The sequence below is a fragment of the Aegilops tauschii genome, chromosome 3, assembly GCF_002575655.3.
Source record: "Aegilops tauschii subsp. strangulata cultivar AL8/78 chromosome 3, Aet v6.0, whole genome shotgun sequence".
NCBI classification, from domain to species: Eukaryota; Viridiplantae; Streptophyta; class Magnoliopsida; order Poales; family Poaceae; genus Aegilops; species Aegilops tauschii.
Genome location: NC_053037.3, coordinates 342,200,351 through 342,228,215, shown reverse-complemented (window position 1 = coordinate 342,228,215; position 27,865 = coordinate 342,200,351). Strand labels below are relative to the sequence as shown.

General features: G+C 48.1%; 2 protein-coding genes across 2 annotated transcripts; both read left to right on the top strand.

Moving 5' to 3' along the window:
* Positions 1-1,425: 1,425 nt before the first annotated feature.
* LOC109785569 (uncharacterized) lies at positions 1,426-3,267 on the top strand. The gene is made up of 2 exons (XM_020344163.4): positions 1,426-1,757; positions 1,858-3,267. Exon 2 carries the CDS (start codon positions 1,901-1,903, stop codon positions 3,095-3,097), a length of 1,197 nt encoding a protein of 398 aa, XP_020199752.1. The 5' UTR covers positions 1,426-1,757; positions 1,858-1,900; the 3' UTR covers positions 3,098-3,267.
* Positions 3,268-15,364: 12,097 nt separating this feature from the next.
* Positions 15,365-17,408, top strand: LOC109785568 (uncharacterized). Its single transcript, XM_020344162.2, has 2 exons — positions 15,365-16,005; positions 16,999-17,408. Exons 1-2 carry the CDS (start codon positions 15,365-15,367, stop codon positions 17,099-17,101), a joined length of 744 nt encoding a protein of 247 aa, XP_020199751.2. The 3' UTR covers positions 17,102-17,408.
* Positions 17,409-27,865: the final 10,457 nt, after the last annotated feature.

The window sequence follows — 27,865 nt, the reverse complement described above, 5'->3', positions numbered from 1 at the left end:
CATCCAAGACCATGACACCACCTCACCCGAGCCCTGCCGCTGCCCCAACCAAAGATACGAGCGGAAAGGACCTGCCTTTCGCACCCCTGGGCGGCCTCCAGTGCCGAGACCCAAAAGGCCGGCCAAAACTGGCCTCCATCAACCTGTCCTCGGCGCCGGGTGCGAGACGAGCTCGGTCCTGTCGCTGGGTGCGAGACGAGCATGGTCCTGCTGCCGGGCATGAGACGAGCCCGGTCCTGCTATCGGGCGTGAGACGAGTTCGGTCCTGCTGCTGGGTGCGGGATGAGTGATGAACCACAACTGGGGGAGAGCCCACCCTTCGACGAAAGTAGCGCCCGGACGCCGAGGAAAGGGGACAAAGGCTGAAACAGTCCACCTTCAAACGAGCCGACGCCGGCGGAGAAGCCAGCCGGAACCGCCGAGCTGCCGTGTAGACACCAAGCAGCAGGGAGGCCACCATACCTCCTGCCGCCGCCGTAGCCCATGACCAGAGCAGCCACCACGCGGGGCCGTTGCCCAAACACGCGCCGCCCACCGGGACCAAGCCGTAGGTCCGCTGGAACACGCAACCACCGGCCACACCTCCGCCCGCCAACCCCGCCACCACACGGATCGACGCCACCACCGGGAGACCGCCGGGGGCTCCATCCACCATCGCCACACCCGCCATGAGCAGCGGGTGCTGCACCACCCGCGGCGAGGAAGACCACGACAGCAGCCCGCAGGCTCATGGCGCCCAGATCCGGCACGCTAGCCCGGCCGACACCGCATCCTCCCCACCGCACACCTGGGCATCCACGCCGCCTCCGAGCCCCGCCCGTCGCCCGCCGTGGAGCGCCGCCGGGCCTCGCAGATCTGGTGCGCACCGCCACGCCCTAAAGAGGAGGGAAGGAGAAGGTGGAGGTTGCCCAAAGAGACGCCCTGCCGCCGCCCTCATTGGTGCACACCCGGCTTCGCCGGCGGCGGCGAGACAGGAAGGGGGAGGGAGAGGACCCGGAGTTTTTCTATTTGGAAGGCCATTCACTTTGAACTTCGCAAACACTATGAAAGATGATTCAAAAAGTGCCTCTTTTATTTTAGAGTGGAGTAATACGTGTCTTTCATTTCTCAATAAAACTCTGTCCATTCTTCAAAATATAAAATAAGGATTACCGCTAACCAAAACTATCAGAGGCATCTACAATGGCTAATTATTAACATGACCATTATAATACCAGAACTTGTTTCGCAACACTGCCTTTGTTGCAAATGGAAGGTGGCGTTTGTGAGTGGGTTAATCAGATAGACATCCTCGCGTCCATCCAACGGTCAGCAAGGTGGTGGATGTTTTCTAGCTATCCGTCGGCGGAGCGTAGCGTGCCAAAAGTGAATTTGTGTAGCCAAAATGTGTGTGTGGATAATATCCTCGCAGCATCACACCTGTGCCCTGGGAGCCTCCGTGAGAATTGCCTGGGCCTGTTTGTTTCGTGTCCTGAAAAACCTACCGAGCGACCCACTAGTCAGTTCTCTCTCCCCCATCTCACCTAACTTCTTCGAGAAAAACCCAGGAGCAGGGGCGCGTACGGCGGCGCCGCCGCCGCTGCCGCCGTATCCTTCTCGTCCTCATCCGGCCTCCAGAGATCCGGAGCCCGCAGATCCGGCAACCTCGCGCCTGGATCTTGCAGCTCGGGCCGTGCTCCTCCCTCTCCTCCCCGGCACACGGCGCCTGGTGCTCGTCATCCACGACGCACCGGTCGCTCGTCTTCCACGCCGCACGGGTAGGGGCGCATCTAGCCTGGTCATAGGGGTCAACCCTACCTAGCACCCGGTGCTTGAACAAGAGTCTGACTCCAGATTTGTTTTTCCGGCGCGTTGCAGCGTTAACCCCGTGTCAAAGACGGCTGCCCCCAAATCCCACACCATGCCCCGTGCTCGAAGGCCTCGCCGTGAGTGGTCGGACGGCGTCCCGCCCGAGCTTCTTGGCGTCATCTTCCTCGACCTGGCCTGCCTCGCCGACCGTGTCTGCTTCGCTGCCGTCTGCCGCGCGTGGCGCTCTGTGGCGCGGGCTGTTGGCACCCCGCCGGCGCCGCGCCAGCTCCCATGGCTCCTTCTACCGTCCCCCGACAAGCCCTCCTTCTTCAGCCTCCACTCGGGGGCCAAACGCCGCCTACGCCTCCCGGAGAGCATCCGCGGCGCGCGCTTATGTGGCTCCCATGATGGCGGTTGGGTCGCTCTAGCATTCGAGCAGTGGCGAGGGTATGCGGCCGTCAACCTCCTCTCTGGCGCGACGGTTCTTCTCCCCGACAGGCTCAGGACTGCGCACCCGCTCGCTCCCCAGGCGAACACCGCCTGCGAGCACCACATGGTCATCCGCACCATCACCTTCTCGGGGTCACCCTCAGCAGAGGACTGCCTTGCCGCCGCACATGTCTCCAGCGCCTCCAACATCGCCTTCTGGCGGCCTGGAATGAACGGGCACTGGATCACCTGCGGTGTCGCGGTCGCTCTGGACGTGATCCAGGACATCATCTATTACGAGAATGGGCTGAAGCAAGGTTTCCATGTCCTGTCAAATACAGAGGACATCGTGGTGTACACGCCCAACAGCGTCGAGGGTGCCTCTCTGGTGATGTCCCGTTCCTCCTACCAGATCCAGAAGCGCGCTGATTACAGGCCGGATAATCTCAGGCGCAAGTCGCGCACAGTGTCCCGCTATCTGGTGGAGTCCCGCGGGAAATTGCTAATGGTCCTGCGGCTTGCCAGGCGTGGCAAGCATGGGTTCAGAATCTTTGAGATGAACCTTGCGGTTGCTCCCGCTGGGGGCTCTGAAGCTTCTTGGGTGGAGCTCCACTCGCTTCCTGGTCGGGTGCTCTTGCTTGGTCGAGGCTGCTCTAGGGCTGTTGAGGTCTCTCAGTTCAATAGGCTCCAACTGGGTAGCATCTATTACTTGGACGATACTAGCTTCGACATATCCTTGGCGTTAAGCAGTGGGAGTAAGTATTCCAGTACTGACATGGGTGTTTATGGTCGCAAAACACTAAATAGGGCGCGTAGTGTGCGGCGCTTTCCGCGAAAATTTACTTCAGAGGGCTCCCCACCAATCTGGTTTATGCCCTGACTCAGTATGCAGTTTGGGGGAATTTAGCAAGCCTGTCTAGTATCCTTGCAATTTTGCAGTATGCTAAAAGATGCTAGGCACTGTATATTCAGAAATAAGAAAGTAGATTCCTGTGAACAAATGTATGACATGTTGGAAGCATCAATCAATCATATTTTGTGTCCCCTGAACATTGTTAGAGCTTGTTTGCTCCCTTTTGTGGAACCCTAATCTAGTGTCGAATTTTGTGATTGTGCTTGGTTGTGTCATCTAGCAAACGAACACTTCTCCACGAGCGGCCCGTAGCCTATGAGGCGTCTCAGGGCACCGTGATCCAAACAGGGCATGCAGTTCCCGGATGAAACTATTGGTGGAGAATGGGAGCAATTGCCCATGCCTTGATATTAGCTCGTGCTTGGGGTGCAAGGTCCCTCATGATGTGTAGTAGGGCATGCCATGTGAGGTTTTAGTCAACTTGTAGTCAGGTTTCATCCTTGAGCCAGGTAGAAATGTTCTGATATCCTCTGCAATCTTGTTTATATTATGTTCTTTCCAAATATGATTGTTATGCAGTTATGCCCAATGGAATTTTTTTACACTATGGCTGGAGGAACCAATGATTTAGTAGTTATTTTTGCAGCTCGAATCATCAATCTACAGCAGTTACAGTCCTTATTCTGGATTACACTACATGAAGCTTAAATTTATGCATGTTTTGTCAACCTTTTGTGATAATTTAGTCCCACTGATAGACTTCCTTTGAAGCTAAGATAGGTGATGAAATTCTGCATTTTTAAGGAAGAAATTGAAATGAATCCACTAGTCACAACACAACTAGAAGAATCACCAATTAGTAGTCCATGCAGGATTTACATATCAAGAGTATTCCATTTGTTACAATTTGCAGTCACAGCTTAGGTAGGAATGATGGCTTCTAGCTTTAGATAGCCCCCCTTTTTTTGAGGAAAACATAAATATTCCCTAAATGATCTGTATATATAGCATTGTTAACACACTTTAGTTGCTTCATTATTCTTTCTTTTCTTCTACGACCCAGACCCACCAAGTAAAATTACTATGTTTCACAAGTAGTACTGGTTCAGAATTTGACCTGTAGAGCAGGCACTGTGGCCTCAGATCTCGGCTACCATGCGTCTAGTGGAATCGATTCGGCAAACTCGTTAGACTAGTGAAGTAAGGCAATTCCAGATTTCCTGATTCTCTCTCCTAATAAAGCTTGCGATAAGCATGGCTATTGTATTTGGTGTTGCAAAGTTATGCATGATTAATCTGCTCCAATAGTGATTAAATTGCTCTAGGCGATCCTGTTAATATTGAAGTATGTTGTTGGTCTTTGTACATTTACGAAACCAAGCGATCCTTTTTGTGATAATGGTCTTGTACACCAGACGTTCTTGGTCCAGAAGCTGATGACATGTTTCAGATGCCTCGCTTCAGATTTCAGGGAGATGTTTTGGCCGGGGCATTTGAGAGGCTTGGCAAGTATTCAGCTTGATGAGCAGTATGCAGCCGATTTTCAGAACTTGAGTTCTGTGCGGTGACAAGCATCGAGCCTCGAACTGGAAGCCTACCAGAAAACTGAATCGTGCCTCCAGTTAGAAGGCTGTGCATAGTTTGTGTGGGAGCATGTTACAGTTTAAGAAGCTGGCATATCGAAGAGACCTGGCAAAGATCTATCTTCATTGACGAAGATGGAACTTGTCAGGTTTGTGTTGAACATCAGGAAACTGTGTTGACAGAATGCACTTGTCCCAAAGATGTGCTCTACTGCTCAGGCGAGGTTCTACAGTTATTTTGTATTTTTATTTTGAAATGGATGCAAAAGATTTGCCTTATGCATTAATTAAGGGCTGCGCTACGCGTCAGCCGGTAGATTAGTTAAAAACATCCGCCGCCTGGCTGGCCGTTGGATGGACGCTGCTGGCCGTCCAATGTACCATCCATGTTCCCCACCTTCCTTCTGTAACAAGTGCGGTGTTGCAGAAACAAAGGCCGTGCTACGTGGTCGCCGGTTGAAGTTCGGGAAAGATCGACCACCTCCCACGCCGTTAGATCTCATCTCTCCAGGTTAGCGTCACAAAATTGCAACAAGTTAGTTGTTACACTCGTCCCTCTGCAACGATGACTTTGTTGCAAACCACTTGGAAGTGTTATACTTCATGAATTGCAACAAGTTGGTTGTTGCTGAAACAGAGACTTTGTGCGGAGACGTGATGTAACTTTTGCAACAATGGTATTGTTGTAGAAAACTTTACTATGGTGATGTTATCGGAAAAATTGTCTCCACTTTTATGCAACAAAGGTAATGTTACAGATTTTTTTTTGCCTTCACATTCATGCAACGTAGGTGATGTTGCGGGAGCAAGTTTTGCAACATTTTGATGTTGCGGAATCTATTTGCAATGAATAGGGTTGGCCCAGGTAGTAGGGCCCAGGCACGTGCACCAAGTCTTCATGCGAGTCGCGTGCTCTCATGATCCAGTGGACCAATGGGTCGTGATCTGACGGTCGCGCGAGCGATGGATGCAACGAGAAAGATCGGCCGGTTGATTGGAAGCGGGCACTGCTATGTGTCAGTCGAGAGATCTTTTTAAATGATCCGCCGCTTTGCGAGCCGTGGGATATGACTGATTGAGCGGCGAGAGTCATCTGCTATCATTGCAACACATGCGGTGTTGCGGGAAATTTCTGCAACACACGTTATGTTGCAGAAAATTTTGCAACATAGGTTTAGTTGCAGATTTTTCTTTTGCAACAGAGGCCTTGTACAATTTTTTTTGCAACAAAGATCTTGTTGCAATTTAATTTTTTGCAACCGAGGTCTCATTATAGTTTTTTGCAACAAAGATCCTGCTGCAGAAACTCACTGTAGCAGAAACTTGTTGCGGGACACGTGTCGCACGGATGACACGGCGGGTGCTCGCGTGCCTTCCGCCAGCTGTAGCAGAAATAGAGTGTTCCGATTACAATTCCAATGGAAACCAACCAAAAAAAGCCACTACTCTCCTGACATGATTAGACCCAAATGTTTTGCACCCGTGGTGACTCAATGTTTCGCCTCTTTGTTAATGGTCTCGAGAAGGATTATTGGCGATGTAGAGTGAAAGACCCTTGCATTTCTTTCATTCCATATGGTCCAACTCACAAGCATAATCAAGGAGGCGATGTAGAGTGGAAGACCCTTGCATTTCTTTGGTTCCATATGGTCCAACTCACAAGCATAATCAAGGAGGCCATTGTGCGTTTATGCTGGACGTTGCTTTCGGACATGTTGATCCATCACTCCTTGGTCGAGCACTCCAACGAATGCTGCTACACAGCCGACGAGTTTTGGACGATTTGCAGACGATGAAGCGCATCAGGGCGTCGATGCATGGAGCAAAAGTGAACAACACCGTTGAATCCTCCAATCGTCCACGGTACGGCCGGCAACTGTCGTCCGTACAGCCATTTCACACTCCAAGTGCCACAAGTGGTAATGTTGATCCATCACGCCTTGGTTGAGCGCTCCCAAGTGCCAAGCGGTAATGTCGATGTTCCCAAGTTGGATGTTATTTTCTATGCAGAATTGTCATGGTGTTATTTTTTGCAGAAATAAAAGTGCTTCAAATTGGATGAGAATTTTCGAGAATTATTTTTGAAAAATTAGAAGATTGAAGGGCCGCAAATGGACCAGAGGAGGGTCACCAGGTCTACACGGTTTGACCACGTGCCACTACCCCCATGGCCGCGTGGGGTGCTCATATGGAGGCCCATTGCTCCTCCACCAGCCTCCTCTTGCTATAAAATTTCATACATCTCCGAAAAAATCATAGAAAATCCCTGACGCTTTTTACGATACAGAGTCGGCGTCACTTCTGTTCTTCCTTCGAAGATCTGATTTGGAGTCGGTTTTGGGCTTTGGAGAGGGATATTTCTAGCCATCTCATGATGCTTTCACCCATGTTGAGTAATTCCCATGTAGGCACATGGACGTAGATGTGAATTGGACAAGATTTCTTATGTAATAAATGTCAGATTTGTTAGGGCTTGATGCCTATTATCCATTATATTATGGGATTGATGTTGCTATGACTCTGTTATGCTTAATGCTTGACACTAGGGACCGAGTGCCATGATTTCAGACCCGAATCCTTTATGTTTTCGTGAATATATTTGAGTTTTAAATCGTACATGCAAGTTGTATGCACCTGTTAATGTTATTGTTCTGACCCGAGACACAAGGTGACAATAATTAGGATATCAATGGGGATGGCTTTACCTTGAGGCTTACATGTATTCAATGATTATTAATGTTTTGATCTGGTTCTCTATTTAAAGGAGCACCTTAATTACCCTGAATTTCCATGAAGATCCCGCTGAAACAGGAGGGTGAGACAAAAGATATTGTACAAGTTTTTATCGCAAGCACGTACAACTACATCCGAAATACATGCCTACATATGATTGATGAATTGAAGTCAGTTTGCTATTGTTATATGTTATGACTATTGCACAATTGATCTTATCCATTCAACACCCATTTATCTACTTCCATGCCCACACTTTTTCATTATTGTTGCTCTCTTTATAATTAATACTGTTGCAATCTATTACTTTACTGCAATACCGTTACTATTACTACTTCATTACTACTGCTATCATATCACTTTGCTACTAATAAATTGTGTCAAGCAAGATATCTATCTAGGGGTGGTTGAATTGACAACTCAACTGATAAGACTTATAAATATACTTTGACTACCCTTGTGTCGAATCAATAAATTTGGGATGAATATATTGTGATCCCCTATACTTGTGGGTCATCAAGGCCCGCGACGGCAAGGGCTCACGCAGGGTAGACTCCTCCGCGTGGTTGGGTTTTAACTTAATGAATCATTTGTATTTGCGGATGCTTGCTAAGGATTTCAATCATAAGTATGTATGGGTCCAAGTACGGATAATATGTTAACAGAGGTCTCTCGCACGTGTAAAATTTTAGTGATGATTATCGTCTAGTGTCATAGTCAATTGCCTAGGGACAATTTCACACCTCCTATCACTGCTACTCCACACTTGCTATCTTTTACTTTCTTGTTTCTTTACTTTACAAAAATTAACTCCTATTTATAAGTTCTTTACTTTCTTGCAAAGTTATCCTTTTATACCCGCAAAGTACTTCTAGTTTTATTTCTTGTTTTCAAGTAAAGCAAACGTTATGTATACGTAGGGTTGTGTTAGTGGTCGATAGAACCCGAGAGAATACGAATACTCCCTTTATCCGCTTTCGGGTTTGACACTTCATACTTACCATGTCCACTTTGAAAAGTGCCACAATATTCCATACACTTGGATATTATCATGCATTATGTAGGTACATCATCCTCCACTCCTCAACAAATTTCATGGAGAAATACCGAAGATGCTAAGTCAGAGAAATACACCTTGCTCGATAAAAACATACCTTGGAAACAGGCCTAGCAAAGATCAACCGTCGGCCACCAATAAATAGAAAAAGGTAGGTCCAACAACACTTCTTTATTCATGAAAACAAAGACCCAAGTTACCAAACTAGAGAAATGCACCCAACTCAATAAAACTGAAGCCCACAAAGAAGATCCGGCAAAGATCAATTGTCATCCAACAATAAACAAAAAATGACAAATCCCACAAAGAAGAGCGGCACATCAAGGCATGTGTTTTATTCTAGTATATGTACATTATGTAGAAATTATAGGATGGCTAAATTGTTATGAAGTATTGGTCTGACCCTTGTATGGGTATATATAGATTACAAAGCGGGGTGAGACTTGGAGTACAAGATACGTCATCGTATGTTTAAATATTCTATCTCGGTGTCGAGGTAGCCAATCATGCAGTAGCCATGGTTGAGGTAGTCGTGATCGATGTTGTAGTCGTCGTGGATGATGAAGCCGCACAAAGCCGGAGGCGCAAGAAATGCGCTATGTTGTAGATGACGAAGTTGCAGTCGTGGACGATGCACCTTGCGGGTGTTAGAGGGTGCCGTGTGCGATGATACCACTAGTTTTGCCAGGACCAAAGGAAACCGGTTGAGCACACAATAGTTTTGCCAGGACTGTGGCCATGTAAGGGTCGCCATTATAGTGATGAAGTGTCGCTGCAATCATGTTGTCGTGGATGGCATGGTTCATCCCGTCGTTGATGACACGTTATAGGATCATAAGTAGGTCTAGAGGAGGGGTGATTAGACTAGTTGACCAAATAAAAGCTAGCCTTTTCCCAATTTTAGTTCTTGGCAAGTTTTGGCAATTCACACAAGTCAAGCAACACCCTACACATGCAAGTCTAGATAGTATGCAGTGGAAAGTAAAGACTTTGCATATGAACGTAAAGGAGGGATTGGAGAAATCAAACACAATGAAGACACGGTGATTTTTGGCATGGTTCCGATAGGTGGTGCTATCATACGTCCATGTTGATGAAGACTTCAGCCCACATAGGGTAACGGTTGCGCGAGTCCACTGAGGGCTCCACCCACAAAGGTTCCATGAAGAGGCAACCTTGTCTATGCCACCGTGGCTTCCGTTCACGAAGGATTAGCCTCACTCGGGGTTCTTTCAAACTTCTCATGCCACTACTTAGGAGCTTGTTTAAGGCCATATAAATTTCCTCGTTCAACTCTCCATTGAGGAAAGCCGTCTTAACATCAATTTGATGAACGAGAAGACCGTGTGAGGCAGCTACTGATAGTAGCACCCGAATAGTGGCCAGTCTAGCCACAGGTGAGTAAGTATCAAAGCAGTCTTCACCTTCTTTCTGGGTATAACCCTTGGCCACAAGTCTTGCCTTGTACTTTCAATTATACCATCCAGTCTGAGCTTTTTTTTGAACACCCACTTACATCCTACAGGTTTACACCCGTAAGGATGATCAATGTTTTCTCAGGTTCCGTTAGCTAAGATGGAATCCATCTCGCCACGGACAGCTTCCTACCAGTAGTCAGCATCAGAAGATGCATATGCTTCTGAAATAGTCATGTATGTGTCATCCATGAGGTACACAATGAAATCATCACCAAAGGATTTTGAAGCCCTCTGTCTCTTACTCCTTACAGGGGTTTCATTTTCATCCTCCACAGGATTCTCAACGTGTTCCACGCAATGGTGGGTTCACAAAATACAACTAATTCCTGACTAGATAGAGTAGGTATCTCCTGATTTGATGAAGTCGACATATCCTTCATAGGAAATATGTCCTCAAAGAAAGTCACATCATTCGACTCCATAATTGTACCAACATGCATGTCGGATACCTCAGATTTTATTATCAAAAATCTATAGCCAATGCTATGAAAAACATAGACTAGAAGAACACAACATGGTTTTTGGTCCAAGCTTGCGCTTCTTGGGAATTGGTATATTGACTTTCGCCAAACAACCCCAAGTACGTAGGTAAGAGAGTTTCAACCTTTTCCTCTCCCATTCCTCAGGAGTCATGGTCTTATGCTTTGCGGAACTCGGTTTAGGACATGACATGCATTAGCACCTCCCCACCATGCCTTGGAGAGACCCGATGTGTGTAACATGACGTTAACCAAATCAGCTAGAGTTTAGTTCTTTCTTTCGGTCACTCCATTTTACTGATTTGAGTAGGGAGGCATCCTCTCATGAATTATACCATGTTCCGCACAAAACAAATCAAATTCATTGAAAAAATACTCTCCACTACGATCAGACCTAAGTCGTTTAATTTTTCAATCAAGTTGGTTCTATTCTTCAGCTTTATAGTTTTTGAAGAAATTTAAAGCCTCAGAAGATACACATAACAATATCTAGTGTAGTCATCAATCAACGTCATGAAGTATTTCTTTCCACCTTTTGTCAACATGCCATTCATTTCACAAAGATTAGAATGTATAAGCTCTAGTGGCGCCAAGTCTCTTGGCTTTGCAGTCTTATGGGAGTTGCGAGGTTGTTTATCTTGCACACATACTTGGCACTTGGAGCCCTTGACGGTAGTGAACTTTGGAATTAAACTCATATTGGCTAGCCGCGTCATGCAATCAAAGTTAATATGACAAAGTCGTGAATGCCAAATATTAGACTCATTATCGTGGCAAACATTATTAGTATCTTTAGTGCAAATTTTTGACAAAGACAAGCAGAACAAGTATCCGCACTCATAGCCTTTTCCAACAAATTTTCCATACTTGGATACTACAACTTTATTGGAATAAAAAACCAACTTAAAGCCATCTCGACATAAACGGAAACCACTGACGAGATTCTTATTGACGGAGGGCACATGATGAACATTTTTCAGGCGCACGATCTTCCCTGAAGTAAACTTCAGATCAACCATACCGACACCTCGTACAGTAGCATGTGACCCGTTCACCATCAGCACGGGAGAAGTCCACGTGACCTGATAAGAAGAAAACATGGAAGCATCATCACAAACATGTACATTGGCACCAGTGTCTATCAACCAATTAGGAGAATGACATACTAAAAGGATGGTAGGAAAAATACCGCACCCAGATTCCTTCATATCAGTATCATCGATGACAACATTAGCGGACTTGCCACTCTTCTCAAGTTCGCGTTCCTCAAAGCGGTTAGGACATCTCGGAGGCTAGTGATAAGGATCATCGCATACATGGCATAGTCCCTTCCCCTTCTTATGAGAATTCTTCTTAAAGTTGGTAGAATGTGAAGGCTTGTTCTTTGCATCAAACTTGCCTTTGCTGTGAGATTTGTTAATGTTGTTTCTGGGCTTGTTGGGCTGAAAGTTCTTCTTCTGTACCATGTGGGCAATAGAAGCTCCCTCAGCAACTCCAGTATGCGTGTCTTTTGTTCCCGCCTTCTCTTCAACATCAAGAGTGCCAGTGAGATCCGAAATGGAAAACTACTGTCTCTTGTGTTTCAGGGAAGTAGTAGAATTGCTCCACAAAGGTGGAAACTTGGCAATGATGCCTCCAGCACCAATTTGTCCGACAACACACACTTGAAGTACTCAAGTTCTTTTGCAAGCGACTGTATCTCATGAGCGTATTGAACAACAAAGCACTCATCAGTCATCTTGTTCATATAATTGCTCCATGGCGTACAACTCGTTGCCAGCGTCCGAGGCCCCAAACTTGGCCTCGAGCACAACCCACATGTCCTTGTCGTTGTCAATGGCATATACGAATCCACAATGAGATCATCAAGAACACTCAGAGGGGCACCCTTGAAGAGGGTATCAATATTCTCAAAAGCTTACTATTGTGCAGGATTAAGATCGCCTCAGGGTTGCCCTTAGTGGCGTCATAGCAGTACATGGTCTGAAACCAGTAAATTTCTCTTGTTCAGCACCTCTTATATTGCAACCCCTTGAAGGTAGGCGGCTTCAAATGCGCGGCAAAACTACCCGGAGTAAATTGTCTATAATCAGGTTTTTGGATTGTTGAATATATGAGCAAATTAGTACGAGATTTAATCCGAATAAACAGTAAATAAATCATGACCACAATAACAGGGAATGATCACATGGACTAGCAAAGTAGATGAATAGATCGAATCTAAGGCACAAACTAGAAATAGGAATTCTAGTACGATCTCAAATAAGGAGGACAGAATCACATACAGTGCAGTGGGAGCAGAACCGTCGGTGTTGATGTTGTCGCCCATGTTGTTGATGAAGAGGTTGCCGAGGTTGGGGAAGAAGTCGTCGTTGGTGAAGTCGTCGCTGCCAGCAGCCGCGCGAGTGCGCTCCCCAAAGACACGGTGTGGCGTGGCGAGGAGAGCGAGGAGGAGGAGCGCACATGTAGGTCTCCTCTTCTCATGCTCATACAAGTGCTAGAAGACTCACCTTATAAAGTGGTGCAGCTCCCACTCACCTAGCAGTATGGGACTAAACATTAGTCTCACTCACACCACACACAACCTGAATGGGCCATGAGAATTTCAGATTCTAGTTGGGCTTTGGGCCAAAGGCGTACTAGCAAAAATCCAACGGACACGCCCTCGCTGTCACCTGTTTGTGTAGACCGGAGTCTCCGCGGAGTCTGCCGTGGCGCGCGTGGGCGCCCCCCGGCCGTGTGTCGGATAAACTTGCATCGATTTTCAATCGATTTTGAGGGTCGTGTGGGTATATTGACTTGAAGTACAAGATAAGTTGTTGCATGTTTAAATATTATACTGAATATCTCTACTTCTTATATGTCTACATTAACACAATTATACTTCTAACACATTAGGGCAACTCTAATGATCCCCTAAAACTTAAGGGTGTAAACGGCAGAGTAAAGTTAGTGGAGTAAAATTTTACTTCACTAACATTGGCTACACCCAGCCGATCCCCTAAAAGTTGTGGAGTAAAAACAAAATTGTCTCCATTTTGTGTCCTAGCCGCACCATCTTCAAACACTACACTATACATATCTTAAAAACATTCAAATTAAAACATGCATAGCATAACCGTCATAACATAAAGTTTTATCTTCTCCTCTTTGCGTTCAGCCGCCAACATCTTCTTGGTCTCGATTATTGCCACAAGTTCTTCCTTGTAAGTGCCACCGAATGCATTTCTTTTTTTTTTCCGTTGCAATCTTGTTTCCTTCCAGTCTATTGTTCGCATCTTCATCAGCCTCGTCGTCCTCCTCAACGGATATGCTCAACCTTGACCTCTTTGGAGTGGTCTCCGTAATTCTTTGGATCCACTTCTCGTTCCTGCATAGCTCTTTGTAGCAATGATGCAAAGTGAAGGGCTTGTGGCCGAACTTGGTGTTCCAATGCTTGAATAGCTCTTGGATGTAGGGGCCATACTCCGCCACTTGCACACCACTCGGTGGAGCATGATTCACTTGGTTGATGAAACCGAACCATTGGTTGCATTGGTCATGAATGGTGCTCCAACGATACCCAAGAGAACCTTGTGTACGGCTTGATCGCACGTCCACGGAGTTGTTGTGGTGGTCGTTAATCCTGTCCCAAAACATGGTCTTGGTTTGATCCATTCCGATCGTGGCATCCATGGAGATGGCGCACCAAGCGTCGCAAAGCGCAATGTCCTCCTTTTGGTTGTAGTTTTCGGTGTGGCACCTTGGGACCTTGGTGCTTTCATCGGTCACATCCACAACCTCCTTCTCCTCCTTGGCCACCTCCTGCTCGGCCACCTGCTCCTCGACCTCCTCATCCTCCATGTCTTGGGTGGCCAAATGATCCCAAAACAAGTCATAATTGAGCTCATCAAGGCCAATGGCGGCCGAGGACTCCAACGATGCAAGGAATTTGGCTGTGTTCATCTCCGCACTACAATATCAAAGCAAACACAATTAACAATCATTACTGATCACCAACAATCACTATCGGATACCGACACGATGCGAGGTTTTTATTTTTACATTGTTGGCATTTCATCGAGCACTTGGTGGCCGCGATTCTTGTTGCCGGCTGCGGCCGCCGCTCTAGCCGGAGCAGTCGCCATAGGGGCTGCCGGAGGTGCAGCAAAAGGCGTTGGCGTAGGACAAGGCGCCGCTTTGGCTTTCTTCATCTTCTTCTTCGCGGCCGCCTCCGCGAGCACCACCGCCGCCGCCGTCGGCTTTCGAGCCCATTTGCCTCCGATAGGTGCAGCGGGAGGGCGGCGTGCCGTTGCCGGAGAGGCGGTGGCCACCCCGAAGACCATTGGAGCGGTTGGAGGAGGAGCTTGGACGCGGTGGGTCTTCTTCATACCCAAACTCTCCTTCTTCGGCGGCGGCTACGCGTGGGTGGTTTCCAGCAGCGAAAAGCCGGCGCAGTGGCCGGCGGGGTGAGGGAAGGGGCCGGGCTATCCATTCCGGCCGGTCCGGCGGTCATTGGCAGCGGCGGCTGCGCCGACGGGAGACAGTGCAGCGCGCGCGGGGGGTGGGTGGGGGGGGGGGAGGTGCCAATGTTACTCGACTGCGGCGAGATGGAGTAAATTTAGGAAAATTTTAGTGGAAATAGGGAGGTGGAGAAATTTTTACTCCACTAAATTTTTTAAAGGATGGGCTAGGTGCGTGGTAAGGAAGTAAAACTACTCCCTTATGGACTTTTATAGGGGATAGGTTAGAGTTGCCGACAGTGCTCATTAAGCACAGCGCGTAGACCACCGAAACCTACTCGGACTCAGAGCACGAGCCAGAGTTCATTTCAGCCCACGCTTGGACTCGCAGCATATACTATTATATGTGCGGGCTTGCTCTATATCTGATTCGAGAAACGAAAAGTCTTGCCCTATATATGCGCCGGCGCAACGACTGAGTAATAACACCCAAAGCCAGGAGCCCAGGACCCACCTCCTCCGATGGCAATCACGTACCATGCACCGCGTCAATCAGGCGATCAACCAGTGGCACCCCGTGGCTCAAGGGTGGCCGCGGACATTGTCATGGACGACGGCACCGTGATCCGGACCACCGTTACGTCGTCCGCCTGTGATGTCTTGCTCTTTCTCCGGGAGCTCCAGGAACTATTCTGCAAAGAGATCCATGACCACAATTGCCTCAACAAGGTCCAAGAGCACCACCATTGCCTCATCGTCGGCCTCGATACGGAGTGGCACCAAATCTCCGTGACCGGCGGGAAGCCCCGGTACCAGATCGCCGTCCTCCAGCTCTGCGTCGGCGACCGCTGCCTTGTCTACCAGATTTTCCACGCCGACTACATCCCTGCCGAGCTCGCGGCCTTCCTCGCCAACCCTGACTTCTGCTTCGTCGCCGTCGGCGTGGGTGGCGACGTCAAGCGGCTGCACGACGACTGTAACCTTGAGGTGGCCCACACGATGGACCTGCCTCAGGTCGCGGCGGTTGTGCTCGGCCGGCCAGAGCTCCGGCAGGCAGGGCTCAAGACCCTAGCGCGAGAGGTGATGAACACTCTCATCGAGAAGCCGAAGAAGGTGATAATGAGCAAGTGGGCCGCGCCGCACCTGTCAAGGGAGCAGATCCGGTACGCCTGCATCGACGCCTTCGTGTCCTTCGACGTTGGCCGCCGGCTACTCTGCGAACCCCGTGTTTAGCTTCTGAAGATGCTCTGTCAGAAAACAGTTCAAGTTTGCGCTTAATTGTTCCGTAGATTTAGTTGTGTATGTATACACATTTGTTGGGATAAAATGTGAATACTTGGACCGATATGGTTTTGTCGCTAGCTCGACGTTGGATGCTGAAATTAGGATTGATTTGTTGCACATTCTCTCGAAATAGGCTTTTGCCCCGCTTTATAGATAAAAGAAAACACATCCTATCTGTAGGCTGATAAGGAAGCCAGTGTTAGACTAGTAGACGGTCCTCGATTCAATTGAGATCTGGCGGTCACATATTGTGAACCCCATGGATAGGAAATAAATACCCACAAATCCCGTACGTAACTTCTCCCTAATTAAGCTCCCCATATCCTTCCCGATTTCCTCGCTGCCAACCCACGCACCTCCTAGATCCACTTCACCCCAGGCCTTGCATGCACATGCCTTCTCCACTCATCGTTGTCGAGCAACACGGCCACTTCTTTCCCATCCGCCGCGCCGGAGCGTCACCCTTCCGCACGTGCCGCGGTGCCCATCTCCAACTGGGGTGGCCACTGGTGTGGTTGCCTTACCATGCAACCCGAAGGATCAATAGGTGTAGGGAGGACCAGAAGCCGTAAGAATCAGCTCAGGCCCCTTTGGATGTTCTTTTTTGCTGAATTTGTTGTGTCCATGCAGATACTATTTTGATATTGTATGAGTATATATGCTTCCAAATTTCCATGCTTGGTACGTATTATGTTTGTGTTTCTTCCCGACGTACAATTCGCCTCATACATACATGGCTTTAGTTCTTTACCGACTATGGTTTGCTTCATATGTTTCACCATGTCCAGCTTGCTTCATTTACATGCTTCGTAATGTTTTGTAGGCGTTGAGTTTGAATTCAATTCAAACAACTCATTTTTTAATTTTTGCAGGGTCGACAGCAGCGGAAGAACACGCCTTGCCGACAGTGAGCATAACATGATGATCAATACTAGGCACGGTCCGCAACGTGAGATCTGTTTGGAAGCAAACTAGCATGGCACACTCGGTGGCCACTGGTCGAGATCGTTGGCCCTTCAATGGCATCGACGCTCGCCGGAGTTGACACCCGCAAATTTGTGGGAGAAATGAAGGTCGTCAAGCTCGGACAAGGTTGGATGGAGCATAGTTGGGAACTATAGATTAGGAAGCATGATTTGTGTTTGGAAGCATTACTTCCACGTGATTACTTTCTTTATTTGTGAAGCAAAAAGGGTTCTTTATATAACAAGATTGTATCAATTGCAATTTTATTACTACTAGATGACCAGTTGCGCCAAATGGCGCAAAGACCCGTTTAAAACCATGTTCGTGTTGAAAATATTTGCTTTTTTTTCAATAATTGTATATTTGAGTACATTTGGTAAGAACTTATACCCCTATATATAAAGGAAATTAAATGGAAATATTTTCTTAAGGTAATAATGCCACAAATTAGATCATCGGTAGGTTAAGATAGTTGAGTCTACAATTAGGAACTCTGAGTAGCTGTAAACTTGCATTAAAAAAGGAGTAAACACAAGTGACACAATAAAATGCACTTAATACATGAACTTGTGAACATTGTGTACAGGAGAATTTAATAGAAACAGTGGTCAATTACATCATATAATTTGGTTCTATACTCTTTTGTGTATATATCCTGAATGCTACCCCTTTGTGATCAACTCTTTGTCCTTCAAATCGAATGGCACAGCTACTGCCCCTTGTGGAAAAAGAAAGGACTCTGTAATACCCATAAATGTAAAAAGAAAACATCATGTGATGCATCTCAACCTACGCAAAACAATGTAAAAACCATACATGCTATCTACATACCCTCATTGTCTAGCAAAACATAGGTAGCTAAGGGACCTGTACAAAAGAATTGACAATTAGCAAGAAAGAAGCATGCCATCATCTCTCTAAACAAACATAAAACAATAAGTGGCAAAAGCCCCATCAGAATTAGCATTTGCCATCTAGTTTATGAGCCAAAGTTGTGCATTCACCAATCGATAAAACATATTAAGATGCAGTAATGAAAATAAAATTGTATCGCTTCACATACAGTAAGTGAAATGAGTAAGGGGACCAAATTTTGTTTGTCAACTCCCTAACGACTCACATGGCAAACTGTGGTGTTTTACCAGGGCCGCTATTTTCCTAATTCATTAAACATATTACAATAAACCCATACTAATTATAATGACCCCTAACTATACCAATCTATAAAAAGTACTATGATATGTATACCCTGCATAAGCTATAGGCTAGTACAGCAACAATGACAGCGTGGGCTGCCTAAGGTCTAGATGGAGAACAAAGACGCTAAAAGACGTGAGTACAAAAAAGCCAGGTTAGGAGGTGGCCGGGCCTGGAAGTTATGAACATTATTCGAGATGGTTACGGAGGATGTATGCATGCAAGCAAGGGTTCTCTCTAAATAATCCACATAGCGAACAGTCGATGCAGCAATAGCAACCGCAACATTCCCTGAATGCCTATAGGAGACAACACATTCGTAATTGTAGTCCTTAACTATTAAAGCATACAACCCTTGCAAGAATCTGATTACCTGCAAAGCAGCCTGCTCATATGGAGCCGTGCAACCCTGAGACCTAGAGCTCCAGAAGAAAACTTTACGCGGCATGGTTAAAAGGCCATCCCTAGGAACATCAATCTCTACACCAACAAGCACATGACCATTCCCGTCGATCTCACACAAGTAGCAAGGCGGAGGCAATACACATTCTGCTGCCAGAGTTTCCAAAATTGGAACAACAAAGGACACTAGAGCACACATTGTAGGTAAACAAAGTAATTACACAATACGAAGCAAGAAAGAATATATGTAAGCAGAAATAACAACAGGCAATAGCAGCAATAAGAACACAAAAAAGCAAAATGTCACACCACACGTTACACACACAGTTAGAACCGGTTAAATTACTTGATTTGCAACAAGTATAAAGAATACAAGTAAAGGAGGAAGTTGGAACCTTAGCAAGTTGATTAGAGGAGTGCAAATACTGGATGATGAACCAGGAGATGAGCTGACTGCTGACACCAACCGTAGAAAAGAAACACTGCAACAGATGTAGATGCAGGAAAATATGAGAGCTCACTCTCATAGAGCAAGACCAAGCACATATGCCAAATGGAAAGAGAAAAGCAAACAGACGACACACAAATAGTTCAGGCCAGCATTAAAGCGTAGGGAAAAGGCGCAAGCTGCATACAAACAAAACATACAAATGTGGATATCCTACAGATGGAAAGGAAATAAGCGACAGAAGACAAACAAAATGAACTCAAACAATAATTACCAAGAGCACACAAATAAATATGAGGTAAGAGGACAAAAATTTCTATGCACAAGAAAATCGTTCTACCAAGAACGATAAAGACACTATATGAGAGGAACAAAATGTATTGAAACACTAAACAATTAGCAGCGAAAGTACTAATAATAATCACCAAGTGCACACAAAGAAGCATGAGGTCAGAGGATGGAACCTTCACAAGATGAAAGAAAGCAGATGAGGCCCTTTGACGAGTTCAACAGCACCAGAATCCCAAGAACAGACCTGGAAGAAAACAATTTATAAATCAGGACACAACCAAGCTTTCTACCCACAAGGAAACTCTTCTACCAAGAATGCTAAAAACAGTATATACAACAGCACGAGCAGAAGGGAATATGACAGATCTTAACCCAAAACAGGAAAAGGATTCTAAGCATGACCGCATTTCATCGAATAGGTAGAAAGCAAGCGGGAAAAAACTGGCTCACCTCTGACGAAACGTAAATCGCACAGTCCAGACCGAAGCAAGAATCAAGAATTTGATCCTGCAAAGAAGAGAGAGGAATCAGTTACACTTGGGTTGTTTTTTCTCTTAAAGAGGATGGCATCCTAACCCTAGAGCGAGAGGAAAAAAGAGAGAAGGAGAGGCAGGGGCGAAGAGGCATACCAGAGGAGGAGCATGTGGAGCAGGCCCACGGCCAGAGCGCAGCCGGCCGCCATGGGAGAGGAGGAGCGCCGCCGTTGTCGCCCCATCTGCCATCACTACAGCCACTGCGTCCCGCCGCCCGAAGAGGCGAAGCCCGGGTGGGAAGGAGGCGGGGCTTGAGGGAGAGGAGGCTGCGCCTGAAGATGGGGAGGAGGCGGCTGGTTCGACGAGGAGAGGAGGCGGCTAGGATGGGGTGGCGGCTGCGAGGAAAGGAGAGCACCAGGGAAAGGAAAGGGGAAAGAGAGAGGAGTGGAGCCGAATGGAGCGCTCGGGGCTTATCCCTTCCTCCCACTATTCATAGACGCAAAAAGGAGACGTGGCCACGGCCGCTAGTTGGGCGCAGTCCCTCATCCTCGCCTGCCCTCTCCCGCGAAGAAGAGGTTGGAGCCCCCTGCGGCTGCTTCTCCCCTACTTCAGATCGAGGTCGCGCTCGACAGATCGAGCTCCACCTGCCATGGCGACGAGGAGAAGAAGGTTGGGAGGTCCCCGATGGCCGGTGCCTCTATCCTCGCCGCTCATCCGTCCACTGCTGGCCTCCCCTACCGGCCGTCGAGCTGCGGGGGAGGGGGGAGGGGGTGGGGGGAGGGGCGGAGGAGGTGGGGACGTCGGTGGGAGGAGGGGCGGCGATGGAAGGAGAAGGAGGGGGGCGACGAGGAGGGGGGGAGCGAGTGGGACGGGAGGCGGCGGCCAGGGTTTCTCCACGGGAGCGGTTGCGATTTATACCCCTGGACATAAAAAGACCAAAATGCCCTCGGTGGGGCACGGAATTTACAGGCGGTGGCATGGCGATTTAAAGGCGACGTGGATGGCTTCATCCTGCCTAGCGGTTCTTCAGGGTTTATAGGTTAAATTTGGTCGGAAGCAATTTTATAGTTGATGGAAGCACGAGATTGAATTTTCTGAAACAAGCGGAAATATGTTTTCTCTAACATTGTGTCATCATTCATGTTGTGCTTCCACGTGATTTCTTTGTGAAGCAAAATTTTCTTTATGCAAATAAGATCATTTCACATGTATTTTTATTACTATTTCATTGGGAGCAATTTTAAAGTTCATGGACGCACGAGAATGATGCTTCTGAAACAAGCGGAAATATGTTTTTTGAATAATGTGTCGTCATTCAAGTTGTGCTTCCACGTAATTTCTTTGCGAAGCAAATTTTTTCTTTATACTAAAATATTGTTTCACATGCAATTTCAGTACTATTTGGTCGGAAGCAATTTTATAGTTGATGGAAGCACCAGATTGATATATACTTTTGAAACAAGTAGGAAAATGTTTCTTCTATTTGAATGAACTAAATCACTGTTTGATAATATTTTACTAGGATATAGGTTTGGAAGCAAATATCAGAAACGAAGCTGGAAGCAAATATTCAGTGTCGTGATCATGCTTCCTTGACCGGGAAAGGATCAATTAACGAACTCATCGCGTAATTAGTGAAGGACATGTGACAGAGAGGTTAGCGGCCAGGGAGGACATGCTACAGGATCGGTTACCAGAAGAACGTAACTAGTGGAGGAAAGAGACAACTCAACGCATGACTCCTTTCTACCGGATCGGATGAATAGGATGGTTTTAATCCTACGGTCATCGAGTAGTACATATCAGTAGTCTGATGGCCAGTGCTCCCATAGATAAAGCATATGTCCATATAAACATCCAAGTCTGAGGCGTGAAACAACGGCTGGGACCACAACACAAGCATGCCCAAAAAAACATAAAAGAAATCAGGAAAAAAAGCCACCTAGTGGCAGCCGCCATGCGGCACTATGATGAAGAAAGCCGACGAGCCGTAGCCAGAAGTGCATCCAGCATGGTGCCGAGCCGGTCGCGGTCATGCTGCCTCGATAGTGGGTGCCAGTGCTGTAGAAAAGCGAGGAATTCGAAGTATGAGTCAGATGCCTTCCGCGGGAGGACATTCTCAATCACCATTTCATTATGAGTAGTCCATAGAGTCCACGACATCGCTGCAAAAATGAGCCAGAAAAAGGCGGCGATGTCGCGATGGCTGAGTAGCCCTAAGTTGGAGGAAGTCCACAAGGTTCAAGGCCTCCCAATCGGGCCCAACGCCTCGTGTACGAACGTCCACATCACCCTCCCCGCCGTACAGGAGAATAGGATGTGGGTTTCCGTCTCCGGTACCGCGCAGAGAGGACACAGGCCATTCCCTGGGCCGTGTCGCTTAAGTACCTCAGTCCCCGAGGGGAGGCGATTGCGCAGGAGCTGCCACACGAATATCTTAATCTTCAAGGGTGCGGGAGTTTTCCACATTGGATCTAACCAGGTGTGGCCGGTGACCGGCATAGAGCATGGTATGCCGTGCTCACCGAGTACTCGGCCATCGGGGCGAGCCTCCATGCCATAGTATCCGGGTGCTCCGGCAACACGTGTGGGAGAGTATCCCGAAGCATGTTCCAGTCTTCACTCTCTGCTTGCCCAAAGGTGCGGCGGAATCTAACGTGCCATTGCCCATCCCGTAGCATCGAAGAGATAAGGGCGGTCGGGTCCGCACAGATCGAGAACGGGCCCGGGTAACTCACGCGGATCGGTTCTGCACCCACCATGGGTCCAGCCAGAATTGGGTCTCGGTTCCATTCCCTATGGAGAAAGAAATCCCTAGCCGGATTTCTTCCTTGATCCTCTGGATGGAACGCCAAAACTATGACCCTCCCGTCCGAGAGCATGCCAACACGGGCTCGCCCCTAAGGTATTTTGCCTGAATGAGCTGGAGCCATAGGCCTCACTCACCGCACAATATCCACGAAACCCATCTCGGCATTATTGCGACATTCATATGTCGGGAGGTGACAATACCCAGGCCACCTTGGTCTTTGGGCATGCAGATATCCGCCCACTTGACCATGTGATACTTCTGTCGGCCATCCGCGGCCTTCCAAAAGAATCTAGCTAGGTCCTTGTCAAAGGAACTATGAACACCTTCCGGCAGGATATACAACCCCATCATAAACATGGGGAGGCTCACAAGGTTCGAACTAATAAGGATCGATTTGCTCCCCTTGGAGGTAAACCGTCCACGCCAGGGTTGAGCTCTAGAAGCCACCCGTCCCATCAGAGGGTCGAACGCACTTGCCATTAGCTGCGAATCGGCCATTGGCATTCCCAAGTAAGTGACGGGAAATGTGGCCAGCCGACAGTTTAGGTTGTCCGCAATCCTTTGTTGTTCTTCCGCTGAGAAGCCCAGGACAACGACCTCACTCTTGTCAAAGTTAATCTTTAGTCCACACATGGCACATAGTGCTCAAATTAGCACGTTTCTTCCGATACTAGGACATTAATTTGCATTGTAATCATACTTTAAACTTCCGGTGGCTTTGCCACTCAGAAAATACTAAATAGAAATAAAACAATGTGTAGCGTCGAGTTAAATGCATAGAACCGCCACATTGGTGTCACGACCTGCGAAAAACCAGTACTTTATGATTTGCGACATTTCACGCCGAATAGAATTTCTAACCGTTGCAAACAACACTAAGTAAAAGAATGATCTTGTTTTGAGGTGGTCGGTCGCGAGCAAGCAGACAGCGGTGACGGCGTGGCGCTAATGGTCGTCATCTTTTTCCAGCGCTCGGGTTGAAGTTGCTGGGTCTGGTCGGCGTGTTCGCTCGTTTCCATTTACTGGGCTGGGCTTGTTCATAAACCGGGCCGGCGCGTTCGCTGTGCTTCTTTAATTCTTGTAGAAAAAGCAAGCGATCGTTCGATTGATTGATTGCACCTGTTTGGTTTCTCCTTCTTCAGAGAACCACAGTCTCCACACTGCATTCATTCACTCTCCTCTCGCACATATAACCATGAGGCTCTCCATCCAACTTCCCTCTTCCATAGAAACCACAACCACAACAAGGAAACTGTCGTGGGGTTGTCACGGCAGATGTCCTCGAGCTAGGACTTAGTCGTGGAGCCATCGCAACTAGGAAGCTTGAAGGGGTTAAGCGGGACAAGGAACACGAGGGTTTATACTGGTTCGGCCCCTTACGGTGAAGGTAAAAGCCTACGTCCAGTTTGAGGTGGTATTGATCAGGGTTTCGATAACCAGGGAGCTAAACCGCTATGCCTGGCTCTCGATCAGATTGTTCCTCTCCCTAAACCGCTGTCGGGTCGTCCCTTTATATAGGGAGGCTGACGCCCTGCAGCTCTCAGAGTCCCGGCCGGCTCATCAGAGTGTCCGGCTCGGACTCTCAACTATTCTTGCCGTACACTACAAGTTCTACCATGATAAAGATTGCAACTACGGGCCTTAAGCCGTATCCGGGTCTTAGCCCATCTCTGGCCCACCGTCTTCAAGCTTGGCGCCGGGCTTCTGGCAATGACCATTATGAGTAACCCGGCCCCTCCTGGCGGGTGACTCTAAGGTCTATATCCTCAACATTAGGCCCCAGATTGATTTGAGCCGGCTCATGTCAATCTTCAATTCTCTCGACAGAAAACCTCCGGCTTACAATTGTATGAAGGCCATAACCCGGCATGACATCATCCTCTGGACTCCGGGTAATCCGCCGTGACGTCATCTTCCATTAAGCCCGTTTTTACTCCGCCAGATTCGCAACGGATCTTTACCTTTACTATCATCCCGAAAATCGAGGCGTTTCGTGGGGAGATAACCACGCCGTGGTCTCCTTGATTCTTGCGCCCGCTTTATGAGCTCGCCCTTATAAATAGGCCGGCCCGACGGGCCTTTCCGCCACCCTTCTTCCTCCTTGCGCCACTGTTCCTCTGCTCGAGCTCGAACTCTGCCGCCGCCGTCGCGCCCCCGGTCTTCGTCAACCTTGGCCGCTGCATCACCCTGACTTGGTCCAGACAAACGGCGGCAACCTCCGCTCCTCTTCAGCTCCGGTGAGTCCTCGCTACTCCATAGGGTAGATCCGCACTAGGGATTCATAGTTCTTCCTCTGTTCTTCGTAGTTCATCGCGGCCCTCAGTAGATTTGAATTTTACTGCCCTTTTTTGATCTTAGCTCTGTATAGACTCACTGCGGTAGATGTTTAAGACCCATTTCACATGCAAATGGCCCTCTTTTTACTGCATAAGAGCCTTGTTCGATCTCAAGAACTTCCTCGCGTCTGTTTCTAGGTCTAGAAACTTTTCTTTTGCCCGACCATTTTGATCCAAAATATTTACTGCGATGTGTGAAACCTGTTTTACCACACTTAGTAAAAAACTGCAATCATTGAATCTCGGCGGTTTACATTTCTGGTTTAAAGAAACCACGCGCCGTAGAACCTTCCGGCTTAAAGAAAACCATGCGCCATAAAAATTTCCGGCTTAGCTGTGATAAGGCCTGTAGACAATCAAATTACTCTCAATCCCTCGGCGGCTTAAATAGCCCGATGCACTTAGGTGTATACCATTAGTCCCCTTCATAAGCCGCCACCTTGACATTGAACTGTAGATTTCTTCCGGCTTATAATTAATCCGGACGTTTTTCCTTTTATCATAGACTGCCGACTTTCACCATGCCTCCCAAAGCTCCCAAAGCCTCCATTACTTGCAACTGGATGAGGTCCAATGTCACCAATGAGACCCTAGCAGATTTTGTCAAGTCTGGATATCTGCCCAAGAAGGACGTCATGTCCTACCGTGCCCCTGACCCGTCAGAAGAGAGACCACAGCCAAAGGACGGGGAGGTAGTGATTTTTGCGGATCATATGAGCCGGGGCTTCGCACCGCCCGGTTCAAAGTTTTTCAGAGACGTTCTGAATTTCTTCGATCTGCGGCCTCAGGACATAGGACCCAACTCAGTGTCCAATATCTGCAACTTCCAAGTGTTCTGCGAGGTTTACCTTGGAGAAGAACCTAGTCTGCTGCTCTTCAGAGAGCTTTTTTACTTGAACCGTCAGAATGAGTGCGCCAATGGGCCAAGTCTGAAGCTAGGTGGCATCTCCATTCAGCGGCGAAGGGACTGCCTTTTCCCTTACGCAGAGCCGCCCAGCCACCCCAAGGACTGGAATCTGATGTGGTTTTACTGCCTAGACACGTCGCCGGCTGATGAAAGTCCGTTACCCGGCTTTCGCCCCTCACGTCTGGAGCCGACTCACCCACTGTCAGACAAGCTGACTCAAGCGGAGCGCCATCCTCTGCTCCCCACTATCAACAAGATCAAAGCTCTCTTGGGCAATGGTCTGAATGGAATCGATCTGGTCCAGGTCTGGATCTCGTGGCGGGTGATCCCATTGAGCCGCCGCCCCGGCTTAATGTGTGAGTACACGGGCCGAAAGGACGACCCTTAGAGACACAACCGCAACGATCTTCCTGAAGACGTTGCAGAGGAGATGACCAAGGCTCTCTTGAACGAGAGCCTGGTAGACTACGGAAGGACCGGGTTAGCCCCCTTCTGCAAGACCAACCCAGCCCCAGCGGTAAGCCGCTGATCTGAACATCTTATCTGTACATAACTTTCATCTGAATCATTTTAAGAAAACCTCATTGCATTTTTTCAGGCTGATGATAAGTTCTGGCGGGTCAAGTATGACCATGAGGCGGCCAAGAAGGCCAGAAAGGCGAAGAAAGCCGCCAAGAAAGCCGCCCCTCGCAAGAAAGGAAACAGGCCTACTACTTCAGAGCTGATGCAACTAAGCGACAGCTCCGAGGCAGAGGTAACCCCTGAGCCTGTAAGTCCTTGTTGTACTTTGTTGTTTACTTCTGTCCGCCTTATCAATACTTGTTCATCAATAGGACGACACCGGAGCAAGTAACCCGGTGGTTGAAGAGGTAACGACACTTTCCTCCGACTCAGAGCCCTTGCCCAGGCTGAAAATCCGAAGGGTAACCCGGAAAGTAAGCTTTTCACATCCTTTAGCTTATCAAGACCCTCAATTTATTTTGAAGCGACAGGTGCATGAGAGCCGGCGGCACACCCGGACCGACAAAAGCACCGACCTCTCCTCCGGTTTACCTGACGCATCGAGGAAACGCCGGACCGAGGTGATCTCAAAATTGTACCCTTTTCATCCTTTGGCAGGTGTTATACGTCAACCACTCAACTCTTCTGACTCAAATTATCAGGAAACCTCCCCCTCTTCCGGCGACTCCATGCAGTCAAGTCTGCCGGCTTTCAAGACCGTGCCCGGGTAATGATAACCATCTCATGTTGTACTTTTGTCTTCACTTACCCTGTTGTGTTTAATCTTTTTGTCCTTTCAGTGCCCAGGCCAAGATCACCAAGAGGGCGAAGAAGTCCAAGCCGGTCGATGAGCCGGACTTGCCTGAGCCAGAGGCAGCCGCTCAAGAGCCACCAGCCGCCTTTGTACCTGAGGCCGCTGCCCCAACCACCAAGGCAACTACAGAAGCTTCTGTTAACCCGGAGGCCTCCAGCTCGGCTCCACCAGCAGACGACCCGGACATGGTAATCACCCGGACGGAGTTCGTTGAGCCGGGGAGACCTACCATGCTAGCCAAGTGCTCCGCCAAAGGGGAGCTGCTAGAGTCGCGCCGGGTTAACCTGGACCTCACCGACTACTCCAACTTGAACATTGGAGAGATCGTCTCCGGCTTCGTCAGCCAAGTGCACAAGAGCCGGGACACAGAGATTGCTATGGTGACCCAAATCCAGCAAAAATCTGAGGTAATATCCTTTTGTCCTTTTACTTACTGCTTAGTTACCTGTACCATGCTAGCCCCCAAGTCGGCGACTTATGATTGAGTATGTTGTAGACTTAGGTTCCGGCTTACTCCATTGAACCGGCAATGTGTTGATAGAAACGTTCAATATGCATTAGCCCCCAAGGGCCAAGTGTCTTTGCTTGGAAA